The sequence below is a fragment of the Ornithorhynchus anatinus genome, chromosome 12 (genome assembly GCF_004115215.2).
Source record: "Ornithorhynchus anatinus isolate Pmale09 chromosome 12, mOrnAna1.pri.v4, whole genome shotgun sequence".
NCBI classification, from domain to species: domain Eukaryota; kingdom Metazoa; phylum Chordata; class Mammalia; order Monotremata; family Ornithorhynchidae; genus Ornithorhynchus; species Ornithorhynchus anatinus.
The window spans coordinates 58,013,639-58,037,545 of NC_041739.1; the positions used below are offsets into that span (position 1 = coordinate 58,013,639).

Sequence of the window (23,907 nt, forward strand, 5' to 3'; positions counted from 1 at the left end):
TGTCTGCTGTGTGGCCTAGGCTTAACTTCTTTAGGCCTCTGTCATGAGATGTTTATCCCCTTGATTCTATTTATTGCTATTGTTTTTGTCTGTCTCCCCCGATTAGACTGTGCGCCCGTCAATGGGCGGGGACTGTCGCTATCTGTTGCCCAATTGTACATTCCAAGCGCTTAGTACAGTGCTCTGCACATAGTAAGCGCTCAATAAATACTATTGAATGAAAATACTATTGAATGAATCTATGGGGGTTTAGACCGTGAACCCCATGTGGGACATGGACTGGCCAACCTTGTACTTATCCAGTACTTAATGGTAGTCATAACAACAGTTTTAAGCGCTTACTATGTGCCAGGCACTGTTCTAAGAACCGGGATGGGTCCAAGCAAATCGGGTTGGACTCGGTCCCTGTCCCACGTGGGGCTTGTAGTCTCAATCCCTGTTTTCCAGAGGAGGTCACTGAGGCCCATTCATTCAACAGTATTTATTGAGCGCTTACTATGTGCAGAGCACTGGACTAAGCACTTGGAATGTACAGTTGGGCAACAGATACAGTCCCTGCCCATTGACGGGCGCACAGTCTAATCGGGGTAGACAGACGAAAACAATAGCAATGAATAGAATCAAGGGGATGAACATCTCATTATGAGAGGCCTAAAAAAGTTAAGCCTAGGCCACACAGCAGACAAGTGGCAGACCTGACCCAGAGAAGTGTCTTGCCCAGAGAAGCAGCATGGCTTAGTGGAAAGAGCCCGGGCTTTGGAGTCCGAGGTAACGAGTTCGAATCCCTACTCTGCTACTTGTCAGCTGTGTGACTGTGGGCAAGTCACTTAACTTCCCCGGTGCCTCAGTTCCCTCATTTGCAAAATGGGGATTAAGGCTGCGAACCCAGGTGGGACATGGACTGTGTCCAACTTTGGCATGGGTTCGAATCTTGCTCTGCCACTTGTCAGCTGTGTGACTGTGGGCAAGACACTTTACTTCTCTGTGCCTCAGTTACCTCAACTGTAAAATGGGGATGAAGACTGTGAGCCTCATGTGGGACAACCTGATTATCTCCCCCAGTGCTTAGAACAGTGCTCTGCACGTAGTAAGCGCTTATCAAATACCAACATTAACATTATTATCTGACGAGTGGCAGGGTGAAGATTAGAACCCACGCCCTCTGACTCCCAAGCCCGGGCTCTTTCCATTATGTGACGACCTCTTCTACTTTCTCAAGCTTGGAACAGTGCTCGGCACATAATAATAATAATGTTGGTATTTGTTAAGCGCTTACTATGTGCAGAGCACTGTTCTGAGCACTGGGGTAAACACAGGGGAATCATGTTGTCCCACGTGGGGCTCACAGTCTTAATCCCCATTTTACAGATGAGGAAACTGAGGCACAGAGAAGTTAAGTGACTTGCCCACAGTCACACAGCTGACAAGTGGCAGAGCTGGGATTCGAACTCATGAGCCCTGACTCCAAAGCATACATAGTAAGCGCTTAACAAATACCAACATGAATTAACATGAATTAAGCTTTTAGCGCAGTGCTCTGCACACAGTAAGTGCCCAGGAAGGAAGCCATGACCTGCAGGGGGCGGGGCTTCGGGTGGAGGGCTGCCAATCAAATGTTCTCACCTGCCTTTAGCGGGGCGGTCCTGCTGGTGCGCATGCGCGTGAGCACTTCCACCCCCCTCCTGGGGGGCGGCGAGGGGGACGCATGCGCGCGAGCGCAACCCCGTGCAGGGAGGCGGCGGAGTGCGCACGCGCGTATCAAACGGGCGGCGAGCGGGGGCTTCAGGCGCACGCGCACACCGCCGGGCGGCGAGGCGGACGCATGCGCACATCCGCCGGGCCGCGGCTGGAGGGGGGGGGAAGGTCTGGGCACGTCGGCGTTATGACGTCACGCGGCGTCGCCGCCGCACGTGGGGCCTACTTTGGTTCGCCCAGAAGCCCAACCGTCGTCTTGAGCAGCAGTAACATCTTTTCCCGCGCCATAATAATGGCTTTTAAGACTCTTCCTAATAATGGCGATATTTGGTAAGCTATAACTATGCGCCTACCACTGTGCCAAGCGCTGGGGTGGAGAGACAGCCCTGGCTCGGTGGACAGAGGTCAGAGGTCATGGGTTCAAATCCCCACCCAGCCACCTAGCAGCAGTGTCACTTTGGGCCTCAGTGACCCCCATCTGTCAAATGGGGATGAAGCCTGGGAGCCCCACGTGGCCTCATCACCTGGCAGCCTCCCAACGCTTAGAGCAGTGCTGGGCACCTAGGCAGCACTTAAATGCCATCTGTATGGGGCAGAGCACTGTACTAAGCGCTTGGGAGAGTGCAGTGTGACAGGTAATAATAATGTTGGTATTTGTTAAGCGCTTCCTATGTGCAAAGCACTGTTCCAAGCGCTGGGGGAGATCCAGGGTCATCAGGTCGGCCCACGTGGGGCTGACATTTTTTAATCCCCGTTTTTACAGAAGAGGTCACTGAGGCACAGAGAAGTGACTTAATAAATAATCATGTCGGTGTTGGTTAAGCGCTGGCTATGTGCAGAGCACTGTTCTGAGCGCTAGGGGAGAGACAGGGTCATCAGGTGGCCCCACGTGAGGCTCCCAGGCTTCATCCCCATTTTACAGATGAGGGAGCTGAGGCCAGGAGAAGTGACTTGCCCAGGGTCACCCAGCAGACCCGTGGCAGAGCCGGAATTAGAACCCAGGTCCTTCTGAGTCCCAGGCCCACGCTCCTTCCACTAGGCCACACGGCTTCAGGTAAACTTAATGAGGTTATGTGCTGAAAAATGTGCAGCAATCAAAGCTGACCATAATCCAGTGGTCACATTAATATCTGGAAAGTTATAATTTAAATTAAGTGAATTGACTTTTTGATTATTTCAGTCATTTAAAGCTGTCAGCCTATAGGCACCTGATGGAGTCTGAATCCCCCTTGTAATTAATCGATATCTAGAAGGTTGTAATAAGGTTTACTTTAAGTGAATCGACTCTATACTATATTACTGTATAATATATAATATGAAGCAGCGTGGCTCGGTGGAGAGAGCACGGGCTTTGGAGTCAGAGGTCATGGGTTCAAATCCCGGCTCGGCCACTTGTCAGATGTGTGACTTTGGGCAAGTCACTTCACTTCTCGGTGCCTCAGTGACCTCATCTGTAAAATGGGGATGAAGACTGGGAGCCCCACGTGGGACAACCCGATTCCCCTGTGTCTACCCCAGCGTTTAGAATAGTGCTTGGCACATAGTAAGTGCTTAACAAATAGCAACGTTATTATTATTACTATATACTATATTACTATGTAGTAATATATAGTATACTATACTACTATATATAATATTATATTACTATTCATTACTATTATATTGGTATTACACTATACTACTATATATTACTGTATATATTACTATAGTACTATACTATATATAGTATTACTACATATAATATACTATATTACTATATATATAGTACTATATTTATTTCAGTCATTTAAAAGTGTCAGTCTAAAGAAACCTGACAGAATCTGAATCCACCACGTAATTAGCCGATATCCGGAAAGTTACAGTCAGGTTTACATTAAGTGAGTTGACTCTCTGGGTGCTCTGGTCATTTCTGTCATTTAAAAGTGTCAGTCTAAAGAAACCCGGCTGAATGATGTTCAGAGAAGTGGCGTGGCTCAGTGGAAAAAGCCCGGGCTTGGGAGTCAGAGGTCTTGGGTTCGAATCCCGGCCCCCGCCACCTATCAGCTGTGTGACTTTGGACAAGTCGCTTCACTTCTCTGGGCCTCAGTGACCTCATTTGTCAAATGGTGATTAAGACTGTGAGCCTCACGAGGGACAACCTGATTACCCCGTATCTACCCCAGCGCTTAGAACAGTGCTCTGCACATAGTAAGCGCTTAAGAAATACCAACGTTATTGTTCTTATTCCCTTTTAAATTTGTTATGTTTGCAATCTGGGAGAGAATCTTGTCTCCCTAATGGGTCTAGCGATCACTTGGAGAGCAAGCATGGATGACAAGTCTGTGAAGAAAGACTCCAGCCGTGGGTTTAAATTGTCAGCGCTCAACAAATACCGTAAAAAAAAATAAATTATTGGGTCGGTACTAGAGTACATTGCAGTAGTATCTATTGCTTTTAACTTTTTTTCTTGGACTGCCTAGAGGTAGTGTTTGCATACCATTTCTTCTGACTGTTCTCCGGGGGGCGACTTTCAACATGTTCCCTTTTCAGGGAATCGGAAACCACCCTCAAAACGACGCTCCACGAGATGGTGCTCCAGGCGGCCGTACCGCATTCAGACCGGACAGCCGTCTGTTTCGACCAGTGCGACGATCGTCTTCCCGTGTATTTCACCTACAAGACCGTCGTCGAAATGGCCGCGGAACTGACCAGGTTTCTGCAGACGCACTGTGACCCTCAAGAGACGCGTGAAATCGGCCTCTGTTGCTACCCTGGAATAAGGCTGCCTTCTTGGATTTTGGGGTGGGTCGTGTAAACCGGGATTTTTACACGTAGCCTCTCCGGGAGACGCGTGTGCTTTCTCCTCTGAGGAGTCTCAACTGGGAGGCGAAGAACGGGTCACAAATGAGTACCTCTCCTGAAACTCTCAACCCGGGATTGCTTAATCCGTCCTGGGAAGGGGGAGGGAAAGCACATTATCCCTAACGAAACCTCTTTAATCTCTTGGGCAAAATTCCAACCCGAATTTACACGTATTTGCTTTCAGTGTGCTAGAAATCGTGGATGTTCAATCCGTCATATTTATTGAGCGCTTACCGTGTGCAGAGCTAAGCCTTTCTGGGTGGCATTGGCCTAGTAGAAAAGACCTTGGTCAAGTCACTTCACTTCTCTGAACTTCAGTTCCCTCATCTGTAAAATGGGGATTAAGACTGTGAGCCCCCCGTGGGACAGGGACTGTGTCCAACTGGATGAATTTATATCTCCCCGAGCACTTAGTACAGTGTCTGGCACATACTAATCGGTCACTGATATTTATTGAGTGCTTACTATGTGCAGAGCGTTGGCCTAAGCCCTCAGGAGAGTGCAAAATTAGCAGAAATCCTCCAAGTCCATAACGAGTTTACAGTCTAGAGGGGGAGGCAGACATTAATTTGAATATATAATGAATTTATAATATTTAAAGGTAGGTACATAATTTAAAGATAGTAAGTGCTTAACAAATACCATAAAAGAAATAAGCTCCATCCTGAAGATATCAATTTCTACTTCGGTTAGTTTGGTCCAGCCAAATCATATAGTTGGATGAGTAAAAAAAAGAACCCTCAAGAAAATTAAGAATTTTCTTACCATTAAGCCACCAGTGGGAACCAAGGCGTAAGGCCCTTCCTTGCACCAGATTTCTTAGCTAGGATTTCGTCTGTAAATTAAAGAGAATAATTCTTGCCCCCTTCTCCTTGACACAGGAGGAGAAAGCGTATCAAAACTGAAAGTAGGAACCTGGGGGGGGAAAAATTCCTGTTCTAAGGATTGTCATAGTAACAATAATATTGACTAGGGTACAGTGGTGCTTAGCCCAGATCAGGTGCTTAAAAATGCAGACCGCGGTGGCTACATTTGTGCAAGGTGAGATTACACAATATCTTCTAGGTTTTCCCTCAATCCAATGTAGTGCAGTTTCTCTAACCAGTTTCACCCGCTCTGTGGGTACGGGAAAGATAAATTATGGCAAGTGTGTGTCAAGCTAGGAAATCTGGGGGCGACGGGAAATGTATATCGTTCAGAACTAATGATGACTGTGCTTACTAAGTGCCAGGTACTGTAGTAAGCGCTGGTCAGTATCCTTTATAATAAGAACTCAGTGTCTTAGGCTTCATTGTGCCCTTTAAAAACAACCCCCCCCCCCCAATTGAAATTGGTAGCGAAGAAAACTATCCCCTGAAAGTCCTGATAATTTATAAATGTAGTCTGGGTAGAGTATTGAAGCCTCTTTTTTCTTTAATGGTATTTGTTAAACACTTATTACGGGCTAGGCCCTGTACTAAGCTCTGGGGTGGATACAAGCTAATTGGGTTGGACAGCATCCATGTCCCACATTTTTACAGATGAGGTTACTGAGGCACAGAGAAGTGAAGTGTCTTCTCCAAGGTCACACAGCAACAAGGGGAAGAATGGAGATTAGGACCCAGGTCCTTCCGGCTCCCAGGCCCGTGCTCTATCCAGTAGGCCAAGCAGCTTCTCTTTAAAATGTTTTTAAAATAAGTATATATTGCTTTTAAAAAAAACAAGCAGGGAGTCCTGAATTGACCCACATTTTTGTCTCCCTAGAATTCTCCAAGTCCCCGCTGCTTACTGTCCGATTGACCCGGATGCCCCAACAGTGTATTCTGCCTATTTTATGAGGAAATGTAACCTGAAGTACGTCCTCGTGGAAGCCAGTCAAGTGGATGTAAGTGCGGATCCCGGACGTTGTTGTCTTTTGCACATTTGACCGCGTGTTCTCGGTTCAAAGGGCTTTTCATCAGAAACCAGAATTCACCCAATTGTCTTTGTTTGCCAAGAGCTTCCGGCGCTTTAAGTCATTGGGAAGTTGTAGTAAAGGTGCGGTTTCCTCTTCCTCCCCCTTCCGAGTGCCCAGGGTCATGCACAGGTGACGGAGCCGGCATTCGAACCCAGGTCCTTCTGGCTCCCAGGCCCGTGCCATATCCATTAGGCCATGCCGATTGCCTGTCTCCCCCGCTACGCTGTAAACGCTTTGAGGGCAGGGCTCACAGTCTGCCAACTCTTTTGTACTGTATTCTCCCAAAGTGCTTAATACAGTGCTCTGCGCCCAGCAAGCGCTCCATAAATAATAATGATGGCGTTTGTTAAACGCTTACTATTTGCCCAGCACTGTTCTAGGTGCTGGGGGTGGGGGATGCAGGGTGATCAGGTTGTCCCACATGGAGCTCACAATCTTAATCCCCACTTTACCGATGAGGGATCTGAAGCCCAGAGAAGTGAAGCGACTTGCCCGAAGTCACACAGCAGCGACGTGGCGGAGCCCGGGATTAGAACCCGCGACCTCTGACTCCCAAGCCCGTGATCTTTCCACTGAGCCCCGCTGCTTCTCTGAATCCCACCGGCCGACTGACTGTCGAACCCGGCCCCGGGTACGGGCCGTGGTGGCCGCCTTACAGAGGACTGGGTGGACGGTCATGTCGCCCTCACTTTGGCCTGAGGTTTCCGGGCGCCTGGTTTCCGTCTGTTCACAGAAGTTCCAGTCCTCCTACGCATCCCAGTGGAGCCAACATTCGATACCGGGGAGCCACCTCGGCCTGACGCTCTTCAAACTCCACTGGAATGGCGTCGACGGGCACCTCCCGGCCAGAGAGGGCAAAGAGGAATGCGCGGAGGAGAAAACGAGGGACGCGGGGAGTTTTCCGAACGGGTCCGGAGGAGATCCGGGAGCAAGCGTGGATGCCGGGGCGCCTGGCCGCCTGGCTTACGTTCTGCATACATCCGGGACGACGGGGGTCCCCAAGATAGTCCGAGTGCCCCACCGCTGCATAACGCCGAACATCCAGCACTTCCGGTGAGCGGGTTATCCCACGGCCCTGTGGAAAGCGGCGTCCAACTCTTTTTCGGGCGGACGGGAGGTGGAGTTTGGGTTGGGGCATCTGTTAAGCGCTTACTATGTTCTGAGTACTGGGATAGGGACAGGACAGTTCAATCGGTCGGCAGTCCCTATCCCACCTGAGGCTCACAGGCTGAATCCCCGTTTTACAGATGTGGAAAACTGAGGCGCAGAGAAGTTCGCCGACTTTCCCGAGGTCACCCAGTAGGCAGGTGGTAGAGCCGGGCTGAGGACTCGGGTCCCCTGCCTCCCGGCCCTGTGCTTTTCCCACCCGGCCCCATCGCTCCTCCAAGTGACCTCCTTCCCTGTGCTCGGCAGGCCTCCTTTAACCGGTGCATCAAACAGAAATTCGTCCAGCCGTATTTATTGAGTGCTTACTGTGTGCAGAGCACCATTCTAAGCGTGTGGGAGAGTCCAGCAGAGCAGTAAGCAGACACATTCCCTGCCCACAATGAGCTTACGGTCTAGCGGACAGAAATCCCTAACCGTCAGCTTTAAGGCGTCCGGTCAGCTCTCCCCGCCCCTGCCGCACCCGTCTGATCTCTCACCCCGAGCCAGCCCGCACACTTCACTCCTCTAATGCCAGCCTTCTCCCCGGATCTCCATCTCTTCTTTCTCACCCCCAAACCCACGGGCCTGGATGTCCCCCCGTCCTTCCCCCCGTCCTTCGTATCCTGCAGTCTGCCTCTTCCCCCACCTTCAAAACCCTCCTAAAATCCCATCTCCTCCAAAAAGTCTTCCCTAGCTAAACCCTCCTCCCCCCCGTCCGCCCTCTCCTCCGACTCTGCGTGTGGCCGTGCGTCTCTTAAGTACTTTGACCCTCACCTCAGCCTCGCAACGCTTATGTCCTCATACTCTATTCCCTCCATCCGTACTCTCCTTTAGTTTCTTTCTCATAGACCGTAAGCTCCTTGTGGGCAGGGACTGCGTCTAAGAGCTCTACTCTCCCAAGAACCTCCATACGGTGCTCTGCACACAGTAAGCGCGCAATCCGTCCCCTTGATCGGAAGGGGTGGTGTGCCCATTGGGAAGAGCAACCTCTATTTGAGGCTTGGGCAGGGAACGTGCCCACTAATTCTTTCGGGTGGAACTCTCCTCAGTGCTCGGGACCACGCTCTGCACATAGTAAGCACTCGATAAACACCACTGATTTATTGATCGCCAGCCAGCATGCTGGTTGGATCACCCACCGACTGCCTAATAACAACAAGAAAAATAAAAATTATAATGATTGTGGTATTTGTTAAGCACTCGCTGTGCTGGGGTCGATACGAGGTAATTAGGTTGGACACAGTGTCTCTCCTACACAGGGCTCACGGACTTAATCCCCATTTTACAGATGAGGGAATTGAGGCACAGAGAAGTGAAGTGACTTTCCCAGGGTCACCCAGCCAACACGTGGCAGAGGGAGGATTAAAACTCAGGTCCTCCTGACTGCCAGGCCCATGCTCTATCCATTAGGCCACGCTGCCCCGGTCTAGTCCCGCGCCGGGGAGCTCTGGAGAACGAGGGCTGTTAATCTGGGGTACTCTTGGGGAGGGGTCCGCGTCCCGACCGAGATCTCACGGTCAGCTGTGTGACGTTGGGTAGGTCACTTCACTTCTCTGGGCCTCAGTTCCCTCATCTGTCAAATGGGGATGAAGACTGTGAGCCCCACGTGGGTCAACCTGATCACCTTGCACCTCCCCCAGCGCTTAGGAGAGTGCTTTGCACATAGCACTTAACAAATACCATCATTATTATTATTATTCAGTGCTGTAAGGCCTTGGCATTCCCGGCATACTGTCCGAAACATGTCTGTCGAAGCGTCGGCTCTTTTTTGGGTGTGTTTTTTTTCCCGACGGTATTTGATAAACACTTACTGTGTGCCAAGCACTGTCCTAAGAGCTGGGATGGCCACCGGCCAGTCGTGTTGGACACAATCCCTAACTCCCCTCGGCCTCACAGAACGAATCCCCATTTTACAGCTGAGTTTACTGAGCTACCGAGAAGCGAAGTGACTTGCCCAGGGTCACACGGCAGGTACGTGGAGGAGCCGGGATTGGAACCCAGGTCCTCTGGTTCCCAGGCCCGTGCTCTTTCCACTGTGCCGTGCTGCTTTTCTTGTCAGCCAAGAATCTCGTTTCAATCGGGTTGGCTCTTTCCCGTCTTTTAAAGTAGTGGTTCTGACCCCTTTGAAGTCGCGAACGCCCCTCGGATCTTTATGAGACTCCTGGGAGCCTTCCATTCATTCATTCAAATATATTATTGAGCCCTTACTGTGTGCGGAGCACTGTGGTAAGCTCTTGGGAGAGGACAATATAATAATAGACACGTTCCTTGCCCACAGCGAGCCTACGGTCCATTCCTTTTACACTAAATATCACAATTATCATCAGGATTATAATTATTACAGCCTGCATCTTCAGCCCGTAGAATTAGCCGCCCCGATCAGGTCAATCTAAGGACCGTTTGGCCCCCTTTCACCGCCCACATTTCCGTCGGATCTGCCGCTTCTTAGCCGAGGCGGGGTGGATTCTCACGGTGGTGCGACGTTCTCCCCCAGAGCCATTTTCCGAGTGAGGCCGGACGACGTTCTGTTCATGGCGTCTCCCCTGACCTTTGACCCGTCGGTCGTGGATCTCTTCGTCGCCCTGACCAGCGGCGCGTCCCTGCTGATGGTCCCCGACGCCGTGAAAATGGTCCCGTCCCAGCTGGCCGCCGCCCTCTTTCATCGACACGGGGTCACGGTCCTCCAGGTATCAGTCATTCAGTCAGCGGTATTTATTGGGTGCTGGCCACGCGCAGAGCACTGGGCGACGCGCTTGGGAGGGTACAACAGGACGGAGTTGGTAGGCACGCCCCCGGTCCACAACGACCTTCTAGAGGGAGAAAGATAGAATCCCAAAAGTTGGCAGCTTGGATGTAGAATAAAAATGATTTCAGGATTTGTTAAGTGCTTATTATGTGCCTGGCACTGTTCTAATAATAGTAATTACGGTATTTGATATACGCTTACTATGTACTAGGCACTGTTCTTAGCACCGGGGTGGAAACAAGCCAGTCGGGTGGGACACGGTCCCCGTCCCACGTGGAGTTCGCAGTCGCGATCCCCATTTTACAGATAAGGGAACTGAGGCTCAGAGAAGTGAAGTGACTTGCCCAAGGTCAGGCAGCCGACAAGTGGCGGGGCCGGGATTAGAACCCATGACCTTCTGATTCCCAGGCCCGTACCCTAGCCACCAAGCCATGCTGCTTCTCAGCCGATGGTTGATCGTTGAAAGCCCGCCCCTTTCAAGAATGAAACATTCTCCATCATCAGTGGTGTTTATTGAGCGCTTATTGTGCGCAGAGCACTGGGCTCGAGAGTTGGTAGAGACATTCCCTGCCTGCAGCGAGCTTCCAGTCCGGAAGGCATGGCTCGGAAATCTGGCTTAGCAGCAGACCGGTGCGATAGGCATGTTAAGCAGCGTGGCTCAGTGGAAAGAGCCCGGGTTTGGGAGTCAGCGATCATGGGTTCGAATCCCGGCTCCGCCGCTTGCCAGCTGTGTGACTTCGGGCAAGTCACTTAACCTCTCTGTGCCTCAGTTCCCTCATCTGTCAAATGAGGATTAAAACTGCGAGCCCCACGTGGGCCAACCTGATCACCTTGTATCCCCCAGCCCTTAGAAGAGTGCTTTGCACTTAGTAAGCGCTTAACAAATAGCACCGTTATCATTATTATTATTATGTTTTCCCCGGCACCCGTTTTTGAGCTTTCAGAGAGAAGCCTGGGATGGCTTCCCAGGCTCTGTTGGTGTCCTTCTCTCTGGACCGTTGCCCTTCCGGCTGCTTTCCGCCCCCACTCAGGATAAGAACTCAGAGCCTGCCGTAATGGATGTCTTTAGGAAGGGAGCAAGAGGGCCCGTGGCCGATAATCCTGGCGCGCGCGCGCGTGGGTGTGTTCGTGGGCGTGCAGGCCACCCCAACGTTGCTGAGGAGATTCGGGGCTCGGCTTCTGAAATCGACGGCGCTTTCGGCTGGCAGTCCCCTCCGGGTCCTGGCCCTGGGCGGAGAACCCTTCCCCGCCCTGGCCACCTTCCGGTCCTGGCGAGCCGAGGGCAACGGGACACAAGTGTTCAATGTCTACGGCGTCACCGAAGTGTCCAGCTGGGCCACGTGCTACAGGATCCCGGCGGCCGACCTGGACCCCTCTTCGAGGTGAGGGACGCGGCGTTCTCCTGCCTCCGGAGGGGACGCCGGGGCCTGAGAGACGCACTCGGGTCCCAGTGATCCTTCGACACCCCCGTTTGACTTCCCGGTGACGTAGAGACCGAGCGGGAGGGGTTGGGGAGAGGCCCGCCGCGTGGCCTGGCTTGTCATCCCGGCTCCGCCGCTTGCAAGTCTCTTGACTTCTTGGGGTCTCGGTTCCTTCATCTGCAAAATGGGGATTCAACTCCCTCTTCTCCCTACTTGGGCTGGGATAATCAAGTCCTCCAATCAATCATATTTATTGAGGGCTTACCGTGTGCAGAGCACTGTATTAAGGGCTTGGGAGAGTACACTACAACAGACACCTTCTCTGCCCACAAGGAACGTACAGATTATCCTGCGTCTACTCCAGCGCTTAGTATGGTGCTTGGTACATAGTAAGCACTCAACAGCCATAATCATTATTATTTTTGCATTATTACGTCTTAGATCGTTTTCCTCCTTGACCCCGTTGGGCCCATTAAGGGAATGACGGGAACATGCTAATAATAATAATAATAGAAGCCCTCCTGTTGAAGATACCCATTTGATGCGCGGGTCACGTGTTCCGTGGTGGGTCTTGGGTGTCTTCCGCACAGCTCGGAGAGTCCCGTGCCCCTTGGAGCCCCGCTGCTTGGGACGATCGTCGAAGTCAGGGACCCAGACGGATGTCGAATCGAAGATGGCGACGGCCAAGTCTTTATAGGTCTGTTTTTGGCGGGGGCACGGCCGCCCCCCTAGCCGCTCCTCGGGTCCGACTCCTCGGGCCTTGCTACGGTGGAAGGGTTCGGATCGCCGTCCCGGTTGGGGTTTTTTTTTTCTTTTTAGATGGTATTTATTATGCCAGGCGCTGTACTAAGCGCCGGGGTAGATATAACCGGATTGGACACAGTCCCTCTGGGGCTAACCGTCCTAATCCCCGTTTTAGAGATGAGGTAACTGAGTCCCAGAGAAGTTAAAGTGACTTGCCCAGGGTCACGTAGCAGTCGAGCGGCGGAGCCGAAATTCGACCCCAGGTCCTTCTGACTGCAAGGCCCGGGCTCTCTCCCCTAGGCCACGCTTCTTCTCGTTGACCGTCAAAGGTTTTGAGAGGATCGCTCAGGCGGGCAGCCGAAGGCCGACCAGCTTCTTTGGAGGGCTAGAGGAGGGGGGCGGCAGGCGGGGCGGTGCCTCTCTTGTCCAGGATCCCCGACCGGGGGTGGCCAGCGTGTGTGTCTGGACCGTGGCGGAGGCCTGCCCCACAGTCGTCCTCCACGGCATAGGTTGGCTCGCGCCCAGGCCTGCATTTCTGGCCTCTGGGACAGAGGCGTTCTTTGTGCCGTCCGCTTGCCCGACTGACACGAGTCTGAAAGCCGCCTTCGCTGGCTGGAGGATCATTCACACTCCGCTAAAGTGGGAGATTTGATGGCCCTCCTGCACATCTCTTCCCAATGCAGTTAGTGCCTTCGGGACACCCCCAGTCTGGTGCTCAGAGAGCAGGCCCCATGGGTCCCCTTTCTTTCCTCCACAACCCAACCCACACCCACCTCCTTCCCTCGGGTGGCCATCGAGACGGCAGGGATGGGGCAGGGGGCGTCCTGCCACGGCCTGCCCACCCCAGGTTCAGAGGAAGCCCATCCTCTCCCCTCTCGACTGGCAGAAGTCGGACGACCCCGAGCCGACGGGACACTGGGCCTCCGGGCCCTCGCGGGACGTCGGGCTGTCGGACGGGGGCCGCGGCCTGAGGGGAGGTCTGGGATGCTTTGTGGGAGTGGGCGGCGCTGCCCGTCGGGTGTCCAGAGCCCTGGAGGAAGGAACCGGAGGCCCGCTGTCCATTCCTCTATGGGGCCACAACGAGGGGACCCCAGGAGCAGGGTGCTGGGGGCGGGGCGGTGGCCCCACCTCGACCCGTGGACAGCGTGACCTGGTGGATAGGGCGCGGGCCTGGGAGTCAGAAGAAGCTGGATTCTGATCCCGGCTCCTCCACTCGTCTGCTGTGTGACCTTAGGCGAGTCACTTCACTTCTCTGGGCCTCAGTTCCTTCATCTATAGAATGGGGACTGCGACTGGGAGCCCCACGGGGGCTGGGGAATGTGGCCAACCTGATAGGCTCACATCTACCCCAGGGCTTCGAACGGGGCTTGACACATAGTGACCGTTTAAGGCGCACCGTCGTCGTCATTATTAGGTGGTGAAGAGCGGGTGTGCTTCCTCGACGACGAAACCACAGTGCCCTCGGGCACCATGCGAGCCACGGGGGACCTCGTGACCGTGAAGGGGGAGGACTTGTTTTTCTTGGGCCGGAAGGACGGTCAGATTAAACGTCACGGCAAGCGCCTCAACCTCGAGGGAGTGCAGCAGGTACCTTTTCTTTTTGTCCGTCGAGCATCTGGGGGTGAAAAGAGGCAGAGGCCATTGGCTTTCTTGTTTCGGGTGCTCGTCGGGGTGGTGGTCTTTGTCAAGCGCCTGCTCTGTGCGGAGCACTGTATTAAGCGCTGGGAAAGAGTACACCGGCGGGAATTAGACACGGTTCCCGTCCTTAGGGGGGCTCACGGTCTAAGAGGGGGTGGGTGGATCAGCTGCCTGACTCTCCCACGCTGCTGTGAGGTGTCTGGACTCCGGGAGATGAGCGAAAACGGTTCTTTCCCGCCTTGTCAGCGCATACGCTACTGACCAATTGGGCCCCGGGAACTCGGCTATCTGCTAGGGTGGTGGCGTCATCTAAAGAATCCACACGTGCTACCCCTGCCCAAGAATAATAATCGTCATCGTAATAAGGCAGAGCGTATGTCTCCCAACTCTGATGTATCGGACTCTCCCGAGCGCTTAGTATAGTGCTCTGCACACAGCGAGCCCTCAGAAAATACGACCAGTCGATTATTAAGCGTTCACTTTGGGCCGAGAACAGTTCTGAACACGGAAGTACATACAAAATAATGGGTCCAGACACAATTCCCGTCCCCTGTGAGGCCTGCAGTCAAAGAGGGAGGGAGGGTTACCGATGAGGAAACTGAGGCACGGAAGGGAAGCGACGTGCCGAAGGTCACGCAACAGGCGGGGGCGGGCCAGGGACAAGAACCCAGGTACTAAAATAATTGTGATCTGTAAGTGCTTGCTAGGTGCCGAACACTGTACATAATGCGGGGTAGGAGCAAGTTAATTAGGTCGGGGCAGTCCTTGCCCTGTGTGGGACTCGTAGTCTCAGCGGTGGGGAGTACGGGTATTGACTCCCCATTTTACAGATGAGGAAAGTGAGGCCCCAAAGAAGCTAAGTGACCTGCCCCACGGCAGACAAGTGGCAAAGCCAGGATTAACACCCGGGTCTTCTGACTACCCGGTCCCACGCTCTTTCCGCTGCACGGGGTTTTTATTTCCTCCCATCCGTTCATTATTCTTATGTCCGTCTTCCTTGCTAGATTGTAAGTTCTTTGAGGACGGACTGGGTCTCTGGAGTACTTTTCCAACAGGGGATGGGGACGGGGGTGAGCACTCTGCGGCCCCACCTCCTAGCCTTGGTCCGGCCATCTGTCCGGCCCAGGCCATCCTCACCCGGCCCCGGTCTCAGAGCGGGTGTCGGTGCCGTGATCCGAAAGTCCCAAAGCCTGATCTCGGAGCGGCGGCTCCTGGTTTTAACGGCGAATTCCGAAAAGTCCGGTTTTCTTCCCGCTTTCTTCCCAGGGCTCCTCGGGAGGTTATTCCCCCGCTGACGTGCCGCCCCGTTGCGTTGCAGGCCGCCGAGCGCCTCTGTGGAGCGGAAGCCTGCGCGGTGACTTGGGGACCCCGAGAAGGGCTGCTTCTCTTCGTGGTGCCCTCGGGCCGTCTGGCCAAGGAGCAGCTCCTGGGGGAACTGGAGAGACGCCTTCCGAGGCACGCGCTCCCCGACGACCTGGTGTTCGTCGAGGCCCTGCCGTTCACCTCCCACGGTAACCGCCCCCGCTGCGGCCGCTCGGCCTGCCCGCGGGCATCCCGGAGGGCGGTCGGGCCCGGGACCACGGCCGTCTCCCCGCCGAGCGGCTCGCTTCTCTGCGTTGTGGGGTCCCCGGAGTCAGACGACACCAGTGTGATCTGTCGCTTCTCGCGCTCCTTGGTGGTCTGTGCCCGTGGGCGGTGCCCCGGCGGAGGACCCTGGTCCGTTACCTGTTCTGGCGAGGAGGTGGTGACACACGCATAACACTCTTCTCCCTCACACACTCCTCTCTTACACACTCTGCTTTCACACTTCTCTCGCACACACTTCTCTCCCACAGTCTTTTCTCACTCCTCACATACTCTTCTCTCTCCCATACTCTTCTTTCTCACACTTCTGTCACATAATCATCTCTCACGCATTTTTCTCTCGCACCCTTCGTTCACACACTCTTCCCTCCGCACACTCTGCGCGCATATTTTTCTCACACGTCTCGAACTGTCTTTCCTCAACTCTTCTCACAACATTCTTCTCTCACACGTACCCTTCTATTACATACGCAGTTGTCTCTGTCTTCTCGCACACTTCTCTCTCACAGTCTTTTCTCACTCTTTTCTCCCACACTCTGCTTTCACACATTTCTTTCACATACTCTTCTCTCTCACACTCTTCTCTCTCTCACTCCTCTCACACCCTTCGTTCACACGCTCTTCACTCACAATACTCTTCGCACATATTTTTCTCACACGTCTCGAGCCCTCTTTCCTCATTCTTCTCACACATTTTTCTATCACACATACCCTTCTATTACGTACGCAGTTGTCTCTGTCTTCTCGCACACTTTTCTTTCATACACTTCTCTCACACACTCAGTCACCCGCACTCTTCTAACACACTTCTGTCACACTTCTCCCACACTTCCTCCCGTGTCTACGTCACACATACTGCTCTCACAACACTCCTCCCACTCTTCTCACACACACTCGTGTCTCACACACACACTTCTATCTCTCACACATGCCCATTAGACACTGACCTGTCTTCATGTTGGCTCTCATCCTCCCTTGGCTTGGACTTCCTGTTGCTTCCTGAAGTTTCCAGGCACAGCCCGAGTAGCCGGAGTGACAGGGAGGAACCGGCGTTTGCGGGGGGATCATGGAGTGGGGGAGCAGTCTGGAGGATTGTGGCAGGAGGAGGAAAAGGAGGGAGGAGAAACCCTTTGAGCGAGTTGTGCCGGGGAAAGCAGCTCGAGTAGGCCGAGACAGCTTCTGGGGAGCTGCCGGAAGGCCAGGGAAGATTCCCGGTCCAAACTGGGGGAGATGTGATCCAGGAAGTGATCGGCTCCAACCCCGTTCCCCGCTGGGCCGGAAGGGATCGGAACCGGCATCTGGCTGCTCTTCCCGTCGTAACGGAACAAATGACGGCGTGTGTGCGCGCCTCTGAGGAGGTATGGGGGACCTGAAATTGAAGCTGGTCTTCTCCCATTTTGACGTTAAGGCAAAATCGACAGGCCCGCATTGACCAAGATGTACTGGAGCCACCGAAAACTGAATGGGGCCTGCAAGCTCCGGGGAGAAGAGCAACTCTGGGAACGATTGCAGGATATATGGACGGTAGTGGAATTTTTGCTTTTTAAGTTCTTTCATGTATTGCACTGCAAGGGGGTCATTATCCCCAGGGCAAGAATTAAGCTTTCTTAATGAAGCTGAACTGATCGTTATTCCCACGTGCATAATACAATAGTCTCCACACAGTAGGTGCTCAAAAAATGCCACTGATGATGACGATCACGGTATTTGATGAGCACTTACTGTGTGTCAAGCACTGTTCTAAGCGCTGGGGTAGATACAAGTTAAATAGGACACAGTCCATGCCCCTCATGAGGCCCACAGTCTGAGTAGGGGGAGAACAGGTATCCCCATTTTACAGTTGAGGAAACTGAGCGGCAGAGAAGTGAATTGCCCCAGGTCAAAAAGCAAGAAATTGGCAGAGCTGGGATTAGAACCCAGAACCCCTGACTCCCAGGCCTGGGATTTTTCCACTAGATCATGCTGCTTTTCTGATGCTTCGCAAGCACAATTGCTGCCCAGTCTTCCTGTCCCAGACCCCTCAGTCTGAATAAACCTAAACAATACTCTCTTGTGTCTCTTACACATGCTCATTAGACACTGACCAGGCTTCCTCATGGCTCTAATTCTCTCTTGGATTTGGTCTTCCTGGTGCTTCCTGAAGTTTCCAGGCACAGCCCGAGGAGCTGGAGCGACAGGGAGGAGCCAGTGGTAGCGGGGTGGGGATCATGGAGTTGGGGAGCAGTGTGGAGGATTGTGGCGGGAGGAGAAGGTGGAGGAAAAGGAAGTAGGAGAAACTCTCTAAGCAAGGTGTATTGTTGGTATTTGTTAAGTGCTCACTATGTGCCAGGCACTCTGCTAAGCACCGTGGCAGATAACCAGATGCTGGACTAGTCTGCTCTGTGACCTGGGGCAAGTCGCCTCACTTCTCTGGGCCTCAGTTCCCTCGTCTGTAAAATGGAGGGCACATGGGACGGGGACTGTTCCAACCCGATCTGCTTGTCTCCACCTCAGCACCTAGTATAGTTCTTGACACTTAAGCGCTTTACAAATGCCACCAGTATTATTATTAGCGGGAAGCAGGTGGAGGAGTGGGATTAGAACCCAGGTCCCCCTTTTTTGATTCATTGACCTACCCACCTTGCTGTTTGCTTTCTTCCTCCTAACTGTAAATCATTTCGCATCTAGCTCTCGGCTTAGAGCGGAAGCCCCTCGAGAGCAGGAACAGGTCTTTTTCCTCTAACGGGTTCTCCCCGGTGCTCGGGCAAGTGCTCCGCAGCCCCGGGTGCTCGGGAAAATCGCTGCTCGACTGATTGCGGCCCAAGGGGGCCCGTCCCCCCCATCACTCACCGGAGCCCACCCTCCCCTCTGTCCTCCTTGTGTCCCGCAGTCTGTCCTGAGACCTGGAGGAGACCCTCGAGGAGTTCCCAAGGACTCGCTGTTCCTCAGCAGCGGGGGAGACTCCCTCAAGTGTCTGCGGTTCCTGGAGGAGGTGGAAGGCCTGGTGGGCACGGCAGTTCCCGGACTGCTGGAAGTGATCCTCAGCCGCCCCATCTCGGAAATCCACAGCCACGTCCTCCGGGCGGCGTTCCCCAGTGACACGGCCACGAGGAAGCGCCGGCGAGGGGAACGCGTGGACCCGGAGCCCGGGAAGCCCGGCGGCGCCGACCCGGGGCCGGAGCCCGGGAGGCCCGGCGGCGCCGACCCGGGGCCGGAGCCCGGGGGGCCCGGCGGTACCGACCCGGAGCCGGCCACCTTCGTGGCCGTGAGCCGCGGGAGCCAGGTCTCGGAGCTCAGCGCGCCCAGCCGGGGACCCGCGGGCCGGCGGGCCGGGCCGGGGGCCCTGACGCTGCGGGTCCGGTGGCGGTCGGACACCGGGCGGTGCGTGGACGCCTCCCCGCTGGTGGCGGTGGGAACGGCCGCCGGGGATTCTTCGGCCACCGTGTACGTGGGCTCCCACTCGGGCCGGCTGCAGGCCCTCGACCTCCGTTCCGGCCGGCTTAAGTGGGAGCGGGTCCTCGGTGACCGGGTCGAGTCCTCCGCCTGCCTGTCCCGCTGCGGACGCCTCGTCGCTGTCGGTAAGCGGGGGCCGGGGCGGCGGGGGCGACCGGGGGAGGGGCCTGGGAGGCGGGGCGGGGGCCGGCGCAGGCCGGTGTCACCCCGAAAGGTGGGGACCCGGACGGCTCAGCCCGCAGGGCCCCGGCCGGGGTCCTCCTGCCCGACCAGGCTGCTACGACGGCTTCGTCTACGTGCTCCGGAGCGCCACTGGGGAAACGCACTGGCGGTTCGCCACGCGGGACGCCGTGAAGAGCTCTGCGGCTCTGGATCCTTCCACGGGGCTCCTCTACGTGGGCTCTCACGACCAGCACGTGTACGCGCTGGACGTCTACGTGAGCATTCTCTTATCGTATCTCCCCTCCCCGTCCCCCAGCCCGGCGGAGGAGCCGGTAGCCTACCGGGTTCCGTCTTTCAGGCGGAGGAAGAGGCCGACGAGGGGCGGCTGCCGATTTGCTTAGTAACTTGGCGGCTGCTCCCCCCAGCTTCGAGCCGCTTCACCGTGCGAGGCCGAGCAGGCCTGGTAGGGGGAGAGCGCCAGGAGTCTTTACTTGGGGTCTTACGGAGGCATCAGCCGCGTTTCAGTCGTATCACGCTGTCGTATTTATCGAGCGCTTACCGTGCGCCGGGCGCTCTACCGAGCACTTGGGAAAGTCCAATGTACCGATAGGACACATTCCCTGCCCACGACGAGCGTACGGTCTAGAGGTGTCGGCGACTCGGGGGCCACTCGGGGGGTTTGGTCTCGGCCGGGCAGGAGCGGAAGCGTGTCTGGGAGCTGCACTGCGGAGGAGGAGCCGTGTTTGCGTCCCCGTGCCTGAGCCTGGCTCCGCACCGCCTCTACGTCGCTACGCTGGGAGGACTCTTGGTGGCCGTCAATCCGGTAGGTGGCCGGCGGACGGGTGGGCAGACTGGCGGCCTCAGCTTTTCGCCCCCGTGGCCCGCTTGGCGGCCAAGGCCGCAGAGGGAGATTGGGATCGGGCCCTGGTCAAGAGGGGAGTCTGGGGGCACCTCTGGCTTAGGAAACGGGTGACAGGTGCCCTGTCAGAGGCTGCTGCGGTCCAATTCTTGTATTGATTTCACTCAGTAGTATTTATTGAGCGCTTACTGTGTGCAGAGCACTGTACTAAGCGCTTAGTACAATTCAGCAACAGAGAGAGACGATCCCTGCCCACAACGGGCTCAGAGTCTAGAAGGGGGCTCACGGCGTAAACGCTCCCGGAATAGGACAGCCCCGGCTGACAGAGGGGTCGGGCCCGGGCCTGACCTTCCCTAGCCTGGGAGTGCAGGGTCCCCACCCCGCCTCCCGACCCTTCCCGGGGCGGGAGGGAGAGGGGCCCGGCCCCACCGACCCAAGCTGGCTGGGGAGGCCGAGCCAGAGCCCGTCTCTGTGGGCCTCCCTCCGGTTTTTACAACCGGTGGCACCGCCGTCCCGGGGGCCGTGGTCTGCAGGCGGTCGGGGTGGGGCAGGGCCCGGGGCTGGACCTGGCGGACCGACGTTGAGCGGTTGCCCTGGCCATGACCAGGCGAGCGGGCATGGCGTTTGGAAGCACTCGTGCGGAAAGCCCCTCTTCTCTTCGCCCCGGTGCTGCCCGCCGGGGGTCTGCGTCGGCTGCGTGGACGGGAATCTCTACTGTTTCAACCACGCAGGAGAACAGGTGAACGGGCCCCCCGCCGGGCAGATCCGTCGCTCCTTTGTGGGGAGGGGCGGGCCGGCCACTCTTTCAACACGGCCCGATTTCCGGGCTCTTCGCTCCCCCCGTAGCCCCGGGTCAAGGTTCGTAGTTATCACCCCCACACCCCCCTTTTCTTTAATGGTATTTGTTGAGCGCTTACCATGTGCCAGGCACCGTTCTAAGCGCTGGGGTAGATAGAAGCTAATTAGGTCGGACACGGTCCTTGGCCCCTCGTGGGGCTCACAGGCTTGATCCTCGAGAGGGAACTGAGGCCCACGGGAAATGAAGTAATAATAATAATTGTGGTGTTTGTTTACGTGCCAAGTCCTGCCTTAATTGTGGGGGTAGATACAAGGTGATCTCGCCCAAGTGACTTGCCCAAGGCCACCCAGCAGACAGTCGGGAGAGCCAGGACTAGAACCCAGGTCTTTCTGACTCCCAGGCCCAGCCTCTATCCACTAGACCACAGTCTGCCACCCTGGGGACTTTGAAACAGCATTTCTGGGCACACCCGTGCACGCGCTCCCGATCGGTGTGTCCGGCGAGCACATCTTCGCCGTGGCCATCGACCGGTCAGTTGGCCCCGGGCCTTCGGCTGGACCCCACGGGCTTTGTTCTCACCCTTCCAGGTGTGGCAGCTGTCCACGGGCGGGCCCGTCTTCTCGTCCCCCTGCATCTGGGCAGCGGACGACCGGAACCTCTTCCTCGGCTCCCACGACGGCTGCGTCTACTGCTGCGACGCGGAAGGCCGTCAGCGGTGGAAGTTCGCAGCCTCGGCCCCGGTGTACGCCACCCCGTTCGCCTTCCGGAGCCCCCGCCCGGCCGGCGAGACCTTGGTGGCCGCGGCCTCCACGGATGGGCGGCTGTGGGTGCTGGACGCCGAGAGCGGACAGGCGCGGGCCACGGCGGAGCTGCCTGGGCAGGTCTTCTCTTCTCCCGTGGTCTGGGGTGCGCTGCTTGTCGTCGGCTGCAGGGACGACGGCGTGTACGGGCTCGAGCTGGCACCGGCCGCCCCCGCCCCTTGACCGGAACAGCCGCCGGAGCCGTCGGCCCGCCGCCTGGGCCCCGTCCGGTCAGCCTGCACGCCGAGGGAAGCTGGGAATCGGAGGTGCAGGTGAATCCCTTTTGTTCACCGTGTCGGGCCGTCTCGGGGAGACGTGGGTGGGGAGTCCAAGGCGACGGGGGCTTTTCAGGGTACGCCCTCTCCAGCCAGATGGGACGTGACCCAGAATCTCTGGGTCCGATAGAAATTCCCCGACTCCGTGTCCCTTTTCCTGGCGGGTCTCGTGAGCGTGTTCTGTTGGGGTCCGCGACACGGCAGGCCCCCTCCGCTCCGACGCCTCTCTCATCGGAGACGGCGAAATGCGCCCTGCCGTCAACTGCGGCCCCGGACGGGCTTCCCCTTGAGTGGCAGGTAGCGACAGTGCGATGAGAGTAGGCCCCGCCCGGGAAAAATCCACCCACCGTTACACCCAGGCCTCTAGGTTTGCACATAGCAATTGGGACAGACAGAGGGCTTGTCATCGGGGATTCACCTTGCCCGGAGGTGAGAACCCAGGGAGAGACAGAAAGTGAGAGTGTGAGAGAGAGAATTTGTTACGGTGAGCGACCCAAAAGACTGAGCCAGGCAATCATTGGATTTTCAAAGGTTTTTACTGTCTCGAATAAGTTAATCAGTAGCTCGTTTGCCATCATTCCAGCAGGGTGTTGGTTGGTCAGAAAAGACTGCAGCACAGCTCGAGACCAGTAACACTTCATTGGTATTTAGTGCAAATCTCGGAGGATGTTTGAACATGAATCATTTCGACGTGTACGCGTTAAAAACCGTTCCAAGCAAGTCAAGGGTGGGACACGGCCCCCCCGGCCCTCTCCAAAGGATGCAAACGGGGGAGCGACTCGGTTCCGAGCTCAGTTCTCGGGGCCCGGTGCCCCGCGGTCCCCAGCCTCGTCCACAGTTCCCTTCCCCCTCCCGGCCCAAGCGTCCCCCGGCCCCCATCTTCAGAGTCCACGCGTGACAGTCACCCCCAGGGCCGTCCAAAGCACCTACCAGCCGGGCTCGTCCAGTTGGCCGCTTCTCACCCCGTCGAAATCTCCGGCCGACGTCGCCAACCCTGCAAGGCCCCGGGAGCCCAGCCGGCCCCGGGACCCGCCGTGGACCTCGGGGCGACCTCGGCGCCGTCCGGGAGAAACCGGAGCTGAGCTCGTCGAGAGGTAAGGAGCCCTAGGGGAACACCCGTCTCCCTGGCTGCTAATATCCCGTGGCTCCTTCTTGGGTCGGCGCGTTTCAAGGGTGAGAGACGAGAACTCGGGGCGTTGGATGGGCTCTCCCGTTTCCCTCTTCAGTCCCGGCCCCGACTAAGGCGGGACTCCGGGTCCCAACCGGGTAGAGGGAGGGAGGGGGGCTGACCGAGACCCCCCCCCCAGCTTGGTGGTGGGAAGACGGGTGATTCCTTGAGAGTAGAGCTGACACTTTCAGCTGGTGGTGGGCAGGCGGAAGCCCCGTGGTGAGCAGCAGAGCTGACCCCTCCCCCGCCCCCCCAGGCGGGCGAAGCGGGTGGGAGGACTCGGCCGGCCTCTCGGGGGCGGCCGGTTGCTCGGGACCCGGAAAAACGGCGGGTTCCCGAATGGCGGCTCGTGGGCGCTTTGTGTTCCCAGGGGTTCTTACCAAGAGAAGCCCCGGGCGCCTCCGCTGAAGAGCACGGGCTGACCCGCGGCCGACGTCGCCCCGCGGTCTGCCCGCCCGGCCCGGGGCTCCGCGTGCGCCCGGAGGAGCTGCGAGGCGGCGGCGGGCCGGGCAACCACGCCGCGCCGGCCGACCGTTCTCTGGATCCAGTAGGACATGCTTCTTCCCCTTCCCTCCCCACCCGCCACCCCCTTTTCTTTACCTTATGGGAAAATGAGAAATAAATAACAAGGGTAGAGGGGGAATGTGTGTGTGTGTGTGTG

At 56.1% G+C, this 23,907-nt stretch overlaps 1 protein-coding gene across 9 annotated transcripts; it reads left to right on the top strand.

Moving 5' to 3' along the window:
* Positions 1-1,885: 1,885 nt before the first annotated feature.
* Positions 1,886-23,889, top strand: AASDH (aminoadipate-semialdehyde dehydrogenase). Of its 9 annotated transcripts, none has more exons than XM_029076662.1 (17): positions 1,886-2,025; positions 4,225-4,476; positions 6,280-6,400; positions 7,206-7,525; positions 10,113-10,305; positions 11,505-11,746; positions 12,376-12,482; positions 13,944-14,116; positions 15,486-15,678; positions 17,160-17,275; positions 18,621-19,308; positions 19,426-19,620; positions 20,043-20,168; positions 20,812-20,943; positions 21,591-22,075; positions 22,964-23,172; positions 23,617-23,889. In XM_029076662.1, exons 1-17 carry the CDS (start codon positions 1,988-1,990, stop codon positions 23,666-23,668), a joined length of 3,642 nt encoding a protein of 1,213 aa, XP_028932495.1. In that variant the 5' UTR covers positions 1,886-1,987; the 3' UTR covers positions 23,669-23,889. The 9 variants fall into 9 exon arrangements, with proteins under 9 accessions (XP_028932495.1, XP_028932496.1, XP_028932498.1 ...); XM_029076663.1 differs by having other exon boundaries at positions 22,980-23,172; XM_029076665.1 differs by having other exon boundaries at positions 19,457-19,620; positions 20,936-20,943.
* The last annotated feature ends 18 nt before the right edge of the window (positions 23,890-23,907 follow it).

Bases quoted from the DNA above. Each gene is read 5' to 3' on its own strand.
- AASDH (XM_029076661.1), top strand. From the start codon at position 1,988: ATGGCTTTTAAGACTCTTCCTAATAATGGCGATATTTG. The intron at 17,276-18,620 runs GTAGTGGAATTT...TGTGTCCCGCAG, and splicing joins GATTGCAGGATATATGGACG to TCTGTCCTGAGACCTGGAGG. The intron at 20,944-21,590 runs GTGAACGGGCCC...TCACCCTTCCAG, and splicing joins TCAACCACGCAGGAGAACAG to GTGTGGCAGCTGTCCACGGG.